We start from the raw sequence: 9,136 nt of genomic DNA on the forward strand, positions 1-9,136 counted from the left end.
TTCCCAGAGGACAACTAAGAACTGGAAAATGGTGCCAATAAAAGATGAAGAAGGCCTTCATGTCCCAAAGATAGAGGGTGCTCTTGGTTGTCCTATTTTGTTCCTTTCATGAAACTTTTGCTGCTCTACCAAACTAGTAGTGTCTCATCATTAAGCCAACCTATTGCACAATACTCCTGACTGACATAGAGACCAGAGAGTGCAAGGTGCACATAGGTCTTTACTCTCATCACTGGAAAGTCTATTTTCATGACCTGAACCACACATCATTGAGTACTCAATCCTCAAACATTTCACCAAAAAGATACCAAAAGCACTAGATGATATGATTCCCTGAGATCGGAAGTAGTGGCCATATAATGAATCTGGATTGCAAGGCTAGAAAAAGTAGAAGAATGGAATATAGGAAATGAAAGCCTTGAGCTAGTTATACTGTGGGTGAGCCATCTACAAACTTAACAATATTTTACAGCACAGTATGGTATAAGGGAAAGACATGGAAGCAAATTTACAGAGCACTCAGTATCTCAGTTTAGCTGACATTATAACAAGAATTCACCTAAATTCTCACTCCCTCAAACAATTGTGTGCCTACTTTACGGGGGAAACGCAATAAAGAGTTACAAAAATCGGTCAGGTAACTGAACGCCAATGAGGAAACTTAACTCCTGTTTACGTTAGTCCAGACAACAGACACATATAGGAGTCTGAGAGGGATTTGTACGGTTAGAAATTCCTTCCAAGCAACTGTCATGAAAAGCATGACCACAAGGTAAGACTGCAACAACTGGAATGTCTCTGTTGTAGGAGTCTAAAGATCCCAGAGGTCTGAATGCAAGATCAATTCTGCATAGCTCACACCTCTCTCCCATAGGTTCAGGTGGTGGATCGTTAAAAAGGTCAAAAGCTAGAGTTACATTCAAACAAGCACTTGTCAGTATTATGAAAGAATAAAAGAGTGCACACTACTATATTTTTTTCCAATTATATTGATAGGTTTAATAACATCAAAGTTGCTAGCAGTTTTGGAATATAAGAGATGGCGTTCAATCTTAAGCTTTTAGAGAACATGCTGGTTATATATAGTAGTAGGATATAAATTTTAAACCACATGCTTATCTTCCATTTAATTCAAGTCTACGTCTTAGACCTAAATGACTCAAGCCCATATGCATCTTCATGAGTGTCATAAGAGAATATCCTACATAGATTTATTCCATCTCCAACCTAGGTTCATATTTGCAATGTTGAATGGACATAGAGATAGTCACTATTGCAACTAAACAAGGGTATCCAGAAAGTTCTTTTGGCCATCAAATTGCTACAATTATATGGAAAACAAAAGGATGATTTTAGACATACCTGGACCTTCAATGTGAGCAGTTTGGTGTGTTTGCTGCTCCCTTTCCCGCAGCTGTAAGGAGGACATTGTCAAATTACTAGCATAATCCTAAGATGTACTGGCGGGGTTTTCATTTCTCAAACATTTCTCAAATTTCTTTCATTTACCTGGTATTTCTTGGCTGCCAGAAGTGTTCCATCCATCTTTTGCAACTGCTGTGTCTGCAGATGCAGCTGTGAGTTGGCTACTCTCAATATGCTAGCATAGTCATCAGCTGCACTAGTTGGGATCTTCATAAAAGCTTTGCATTTCTTTGATGGTGAACGATCAATCTTAGCTGCCAATTTTCGATGGTGCTTCATGCTAGTTGCAAACTCCTTTGTTAAAACATTGTGTGTGTATTTTCCTTTTTTAGCCTGACATTTCTTGGATGGTGAGTTACCAAGCTCATGAGGAAATTGAACACCATGTTTCATGCTAGTTGCACCTTTTTTACCTGTAAACTAAAGCAAATAATAATTCTGATAACTAGAAGCAGCAGATGAGAAGAGTGAGATTGTTTTGTAGATACCTTCGGAAGGAACATTAAGAGCAGCTGTGGTGGATTGTTGTATTGTTGAACCTTTAAAGGCTCGAAAGGATGTAATTCTGCTGCTAGATGAAGTCTCTTTACGAGCATTCTGGCGATCTGAATCGGATTGAGAAGTCAGTCCACAGGAAGATGGGCCAGCTTGAGCAGCAGGGTTAATAGCTGGAAGAGATGGAGTAGAACAGCAATTCACAGATTGGCCAGCATTTGAACCACGAGAACTTTCGTCTCCGGAAGGAGGAAAAATAACTGCAAAAGCCCGACTGAGAGCTCGAGTAACACAGCGGCATACAGTTTGGTCAGCATGTCCACTTCCAGATGGATCAGCTTGGCCACCTTCCTCAGTAGCTGCAAGAGCATGATGCAGCAACATAAATGTCACTGAATAAATGGCACCAAGTATGACCAACCAAAATAAATTTGTATATCTTATTGGGGTTTAAATAGCACCAGTGCTCATATTTTCTTAATAAAAAACAAGAATTACATATTAAGAAGAACTCGCATGGTCATTAAAATGAAATGAGACAAAAAGATACAGTTTATGGAAGTCAAATTAAAGATAATGCTTGTACTTTAAAGCTGATCAACATATGAGGAAAAAAGATGAACAATTTCCAAAGTTATGCAAAGTTTTGAGATCCTTAAACCATAAACAAATAGAGATATCAGAAGGTGCAAAATCAATAGGTGCCGGAGCCACTACAATTGCTTCAGCGGGAGTCAGCTGGTTTGAGATGCGTGTCCAACCGGGCTACAATTTGTAAACCTAGTTAGGCTCAATTATACTTTGAGGAAACATTTAGTATGCTTGCCAAAATCAAGTTAAATATGCTTAGCTGGTCAAGGTAGCAGCTCAAAATTGTTATCATGATGAATGAAGGATAAAGCATATTGCTTATTTGGATTTCCAGCAGATCTAGTAAGTAGCTAATATTGAAAGAACATTCTGAAGAACCCATCTTTATTGTGGACAAATGATATTTGCAGCTCAATACAAGGATAAAGGAAGTACCGCCAGATTCTCAGTGTCTAGTAAATGATGGACAAATAAGCCTTACGAAAGCATAATCCAGACTCATGTAGGTAAGATGAACATGCTTGACCTTAAGGCAGGATTAGCACATGTAGCACAGTAACAAAAGTAAGTCATCCAGGACTTTTGTTCTTGACCAATATCCAAATGCTTAGCTTCAATATTTGGATCTTGTTTTCAACCAGCCATGACAAATTAAGAACTATATGGACCAGATTCTTACCAATTAAAAATAGGTTTTTAACAGATGAAAATAGGAAAAATCTGGTTATTAGGTAGTAGTATCTTTAGAGAATGATCCATCTCTGCAGATAAAAACAGGTTTAATTGCATAAGAAAGATTGGGCACATATTATCATGAGATTGATGGAAATGATTTATTGACAGTTATGTTCTTCTATTTGAGGATAAAAGAAAGTCAATAGCTAGAGAAGAAAAATCAGTCTGATCAAGTTAAAATCAATGACGAAGAGGAACATTTTCTGTCATGCGATCCATCAGCATTGTAAACTCAAATGATGCCCCCAAATAAAAGGTAGATCCTAGTATAGCTTGTCTAGGAATATATTTGGTAGACATGGATTTAGTAATTCAACAAGAAATACAAGTAAGCTACCATGTTGATTGATTCCATGTGGATGTGATTAACCATACCTTAAATATTTCCCTGTAGTAAATTAAGAAATGACACAAGAACTAGTAAAGGAAAAATATTTAATTAATGGAATTGGTAACCAAGTTTAAATGCGTTCTATGGGAAAGAAGCACATAGCACAAGATATAATAATGGGAAAATTACAAATATAATTAACTGGATAACAGATACTTCGTATCAGTTCATCTAGTCATTCGAATAAAATGCACGACTACATTAATTGATCCAATATAAATACACTCGCGGCTTGCCACTTGAAATAAACTACTACTTACATTATAAATATCCTATAAGAAAGCTCTGTTTTTTTTAACAATCAATAACCCTGACAGTAATAATCGGTTCTTCTTGGCCGCAAGGCACAAGAAATCCCTAAAACCTATTCTTGTCTGCACAACCAATAGTAAAAAAAATAAATGATTCCTTGCTTGTACTGCCACAATTTCCAGCAAAGAAGTGTAGAGAATTCTAGTAGACTAATCCTAATGCAAGAATTAAACATCTCAGAGGCGCAAAAGTTGAATTAATAATGAAATTTGCTTCATCATTGCATGTCACAACCAACCTATGGTTGCACTCAACTAGCCATCAAAAATAAAAGAAATACTACCAATTATCACACGCTGACAGAGAACCAAGAAAGAAAAAGAACCACTTGGATTCATATCGCAAGAACTCCAAGAGAATCTGAATCCGTTCTTACCCTTCTTGGCGGAGGGATTTCGATATTTACGAGGCGGCATGGGCGAAGCGGAGCGTCTACGGAGTCGAATCAAAACTCTAGAATGGAAGAAACCCAATTCTCCGGGAGGGAGGGAAGGTCAAAGGGTTCCTCTTTGGCGCTACCGCATCCCAAAGATTTCGAATTTTATAGGCTTCGGATCAGGTTTAATAAACGGGTTGAAACATTAAACACAACCATGAACCCGTTTATTACTAAATGGGTTATCTATATATGTATATTAATCCGTTTTATACATTGGTTATTTTAGTTAATAGACTAATAGAATGAGTTGACGTGGTTAACTGTTTAAACTCAAATGGGTCGATTTCAAATTAAATGGTTGAAATAAAAAGAAAAAAGAACACGATCTGTGTAATAATTAAGATCAATCCATTTATAATTTAAAAAATAATAAATATCATACTTATTTATCACCATATTTTTTCTGGTTATGCTAGCTTAATCATTTTAGTTTTATTTTATTTATTGAGAAAAAAAAAGGAGAAGAAACCCAATAATTTGCAAGCTAATTCCACTTTATAAACACATTAGCGTATTAGGTGGCGCCAAGCCGCCTAAGGTTGTTAACTATGGAAGAAGAAGACAACACGAAACGCCAAAGCGTGAAACCGACCCTTCCAATTGATTGACACAATGACACGTATTAGATTTACCCCTTGAAACCATAACCCAATGTGATTGCTTTCTTAACAAACCTACCGTGAGATTACATCACAATCTTTTCATTTCTTTATTCCCCCCATCATCATCACTTCGCCATCAAATCCGACAAAGATCCCCTACCCAAGCACTACGAGCTGCCACGTCACCACTTTTAAAATATACCTCCCCCAACCAGCCTAATCCGTATTAGTACTAACTCGCCTGTAATCCACTATTATCTCCTCTAACCCCCACGCCATAATCCCACCCGAGAAGTTCGGGTCCATACGACGTGGATGTCACTTTCAAATCCAACGGTGCCGACGTGGCACCGAGCAATTTTCCAGGGTCAAATCCTTGGCGCCAAATGTAACGGCTATGTCAACGACAATTAGGCAGCCACCCTCCTCGTCCCTTTTGCCACCCTTAAAACCCAGGAGGTGTAGCAACCATTGCTATCAACCACTCTCCCTCTCCCTCTCCCCCACCACCACCACCACCATGGCTAAATTCTTGGAGTTTGTTCTCATCCTCTTCCACTTTTGCCTTTTTGTGATCGTCGTCGGTTCGTCCAGCGTCGACCGAACTGCTCTCCTGTCATTCGCCTCCGGGGTCTCTGCTGACCCCGGAGGAACCATGAAGACCTGGGGCTCCCTCGACGCGTGCAACTGGACCGGCGTCACGTGCCACCCGGTCAAGCGCCGCGTAGTTCAACTGGTCCTCAGCGGGTGCGGACTCCGAGGCGTGATCTCGCCGGCGATTGCCAATCTTTCCTTCCTCGCGGTGCTGGACCTCTCTGATAACTTCTTCACCGGAAGCATTCCGGCCGAGCTCGGTGCTCTTTGGAGGTTAAAGCAGCTGAGCTTGGGCACCAACCTCCTAGCCGGGCCGATCCCGGCGGAGCTAGGGTTTCTTCCCAAGTTGGTGTATCTTGATTTAGGTAACAACCTCCTGTCCTCCCGCATTCCGGTGACCCTCTTCTGCAACTGCACTTCTTTGCAGTATGTTGATCTCTCTAACAACTCCCTCGCCGGCGAAATCCCTTACGCCGGCCACTGCCGGCTCGCCGACCTGAGGTTCCTACTTCTATGGTCGAATGATCTCGACGGCCGGATTCCGGCCTCCCTCTCCAACTCCTCCATGCTCAAGTGGATAGACATGGAGTCGAACTATCTCCATGGGGAGTTGCCATCTGATGTTTTTGATAAGATGCCAGAACTCCAATACCTATACCTTTCATACAACAACCTATCTACCCATGACAACAACACTAACCTCGACCCATTCTTTGCTTCCTTGAGGAATTGCTCTCACTTGCAAGAGCTAGAGCTCGCCGGAAACAATCTCGGCGGATTTCTACCGTCCTTCGTCGGCGATCTTTCACCGAAACTTCGCCAACTCCACTTAGAAGAGAACATCATCTCTGGTCCAATTCCCCCTAACATATCCAACCTTGTCAATCTCACCTACTTGAACTTATCAAACAACTACTTGAATGGAACCATCCCTCCAGATATATCAAGGTTGAGGAAGCTTGAGAGAGTCTATTTGTTGAACAACTTGCTCTCAGGTGGGATACCACCTTCTCTTGGAGAGATCCCTCACTTGGGTCTTCTTGATTTCTCTGGGAATAGGCTCTCTGGCACTATTCCTGATACATTCTCTAATTTGACTCAACTGAGGAGGCTAATGCTCCACAACAACCAGCTCTCAGGGCCCATACCACCAAGTCTTGGCAATTGCATCAACTTGGAGATCTTAGACCTTTCTTACAATAGGTTGACAGGCCAAATTCCTGCAGATGTAGCAGCGCTAAGCAGCTTGAAGCTCTATTTAAACTTGTCTAGCAATCTCTTGGAGGGGCCAATACCATTAGAGCTTAGCAAGATGGATATGATCTTGGCATTGGATTTGTCGGTGAACCGGCTCTCCGGCGTGATTCCTCCACAACTCGGAGGCTGCATCGCACTCGAGTTCCTCAACCTTTCCGGCAATGCCTTGATAGGTCCTCTCCCTAACTCCATTGGAGCTCTTCCATACATCCAAGCCCTTGATGTGTCTTCAAACAGCTTAATAGGAAGCTTGCCGGAGTCTTTACAAGCATCCGCATCACTCAAACAGTTAAACGTCTCCTTCAACAACTTCTCCGGTGAAATATCGACCGACGGAGTTTTTGCTTCGCTTACGGTGGACGCCTTCCTCGGGAACCCCGGCCTATGCGGGTCTATAGTCGGTATCAACACATGCAACACAAAAGGAGTAGTTCATCTTCGTCTGCTCATTCTCCTGCCAGTAATTCTCACCTTGATCGGAACTCCACTGGTATTATGTCACTTCGGATGCCTGGCCACGAGGAGATCGCGAGCAGCATCTCGTCTACCGACCTTTCGACGTCCGATGCTAGCTGATTCAGGCCAGCAGCAGGAGGTGGACCATCCAAGAATCTCATACAGACAGCTTGTCGAAGCCACCGGAGGATTCGCAGAATCTAGCCTAATCGGCGCGGGGAGATTCGGGCATGTGTACGAAGGAAAGTTGCGGCCAGATCAAACGCGGATCGCCGTGAAAGTTTTGGATCCGAAGAATGGAAGCGAGATCTCAGGGAGCTTCAAGAGGGAATGCCAAGTGCTCAAGAGGACTAGACACAGGAACTTGATAAGAGTAATCACAACATGCAGCAGACCAGATTTTAAAGCTCTTGTTCTTCCGCTGATGCCAAATGGGAGCCTAGATAGCTATCTGTACCCTCCTAATGGACCAACCAATGGATTAAACTTGACTCAGTTGCTTAGCATCATAAGTGACATAGCTGAGGGAATGGCCTACTTGCACCACTATTCTCCTGTTAGGGTTGTTCACTGTGACCTAAAGCCTAGCAATGTCCTTCTTGATAAAGACATGACTGCAGTTGTTTCGGATTTCGGCATCGCAAGGTTGGTGAGAGAGGTTGGAGATGAGAACAACAGCATCCATGATTCGAGTACTCCATGCAATTCCATTACTGGATTATTGCAAGGGTCTGTTGGTTATATTGCTCCTGGTAAGTTTAACAACTTTAGACTTCTCCTACAACTTTATAACTTTTTACATATTTTAACATGATTCATTGACACAGAATATGGCTTAGGAGGTCATCCTTCAATACAGGGAGATGTGTATAGTTTTGGAGTTGTACTACTAGAATTGATCTCAGGGAAGAGACCAACTAATATAATCTTCCATGAGGGATTAACCCTGCATGACTGGGTTAAGAATCACTACCCCCATGACATTGAGACTATTATTTCACAAGCACCATTGCAAGACTCACCATCAGCCAGCTCTCTTTACTACCAGAAGTTAAAGAAAGACATGATGGTCGAATTGATCGAGCTCGGTGTCGTCTGCACGCAATTTTCTCCTTCTCTGAGGCCCACCATGATCGACGTCGCGCACGAGATTACCGTCTTAAAAGAAGACCTCGCGAAGCACGGTGCCGATGTTAGTGATGGCTGCTCCACACAAGATTCGTCGTTCTGAGATTTTTAAATAAGACCAAGAAGATCTCGGTCCAATGTGGAGGATCTATGTTGTACTAATCTAATGATTTGTTTGTGCATTGTCTACTAATTCTTTGAGTTAATAATTCTTTAATGGAGTGACCACTTTGAGAAATTTATATAAAAGTTTGTTATCCTTATCATTCAAACATATACTATACTTGGAAAGGTTTCAAAAGTTAGGTAAAAGTTTAAGCACTTAAGCTGAAGAATGTAGCCGCTGGTTTGAGAGACATACCATCTTGTTCATATCTCCTTTGCTCCTTTTGCCTTGATAAAAACCTTATGGTCTGAGGCTTATCCACATCATGAGCAAATGTTGGTGTGAATTCTCATTCTAATCTCTGCAAGAAAGTCAAAGTCATGGCTGCAAAGCCTAATTTATGCAACGTTAGCTCATGATTTAACTTTAATGTCAGCTCTTATCGATCCATATGAGAGGAAGCCCATGTCCATGAGATCTAGATTTCATATCACACGTTTCATTTCATCATCAATAGACAATGATTGATGTAGAATGCAAAGGAATAAAACCACCGTTATCTGATATCTGAAGCTCTTAGGAGGTGTTTGGTTTCTATATTTGAT

General features: G+C 41.4%; 2 protein-coding genes across 2 annotated transcripts; one reads left to right on the forward strand and one right to left on the reverse strand.

The window, feature by feature from the left end:
• Positions 1-448: 448 nt before the first annotated feature.
• Positions 449-1,673, reverse strand: LOC140800343 (uncharacterized). Its single transcript, XM_073155081.1, has 3 exons — positions 1,510-1,673; positions 1,363-1,414; positions 449-907 (listed from the first exon to the last, which is right to left on the reverse strand). The coding sequence occupies exons 1-3, from the start codon at positions 1,636-1,638 to the stop codon at positions 678-680; spliced, it is 411 nt and encodes a 136-aa protein (XP_073011182.1). The 5' UTR covers positions 1,639-1,673; the 3' UTR covers positions 449-677.
• Positions 1,674-5,387: 3,714 nt separating this feature from the next.
• Positions 5,388-8,528, forward strand: LOC140800159 (putative leucine-rich repeat receptor-like serine/threonine-protein kinase At2g24130). The gene is made up of 2 exons (XM_073154823.1): positions 5,388-8,049; positions 8,125-8,528. The coding sequence occupies exons 1-2, from the start codon at positions 5,388-5,390 to the stop codon at positions 8,526-8,528; spliced, it is 3,066 nt and encodes a 1,021-aa protein (XP_073010924.1).
• The last annotated feature ends 608 nt before the right edge of the window (positions 8,529-9,136 follow it).

Source organism: Typha latifolia, chromosome 13 (genome assembly GCF_019914945.1).
Source record: "Typha latifolia isolate L0001 chromosome 13, TyphaL0001v2, whole genome shotgun sequence".
Classification (NCBI taxonomy): domain Eukaryota; kingdom Viridiplantae; phylum Streptophyta; class Magnoliopsida; order Poales; family Typhaceae; genus Typha; species Typha latifolia.

Excerpts from the sequence above, each read along its gene's own strand:
- LOC140800343 (XM_073155081.1), bottom strand. The coding sequence starts at position 1,638 with ATGAAGATCCCAACTAGTGCAGCTGATGACTATGCTAGCATATTGAGA. Across the intron at positions 1,415-1,509 it reads TGGCAGCCAAGAAATACCAG|CTGCGGGAAAGGGAGCAGCA; the intron begins GTAAATGAAAGA and ends TCCTCCTTACAG. Across the intron at positions 908-1,362 it reads TGCTCACATTGAAGGTCCAG|CTTTTGACCTTTTTAACGAT; the intron begins GTATGTCTAAAA and ends ATGTAACTCTAG.
- LOC140800159 (XM_073154823.1), top strand. The coding sequence starts at position 5,388 with ATGTCAACGACAATTAGGCAGCCACCCTCCTCGTCCCTTTTGCCACCC. Across the intron at positions 8,050-8,124 it reads TGTTGGTTATATTGCTCCTG|AATATGGCTTAGGAGGTCAT; the intron begins GTAAGTTTAACA and ends TCATTGACACAG.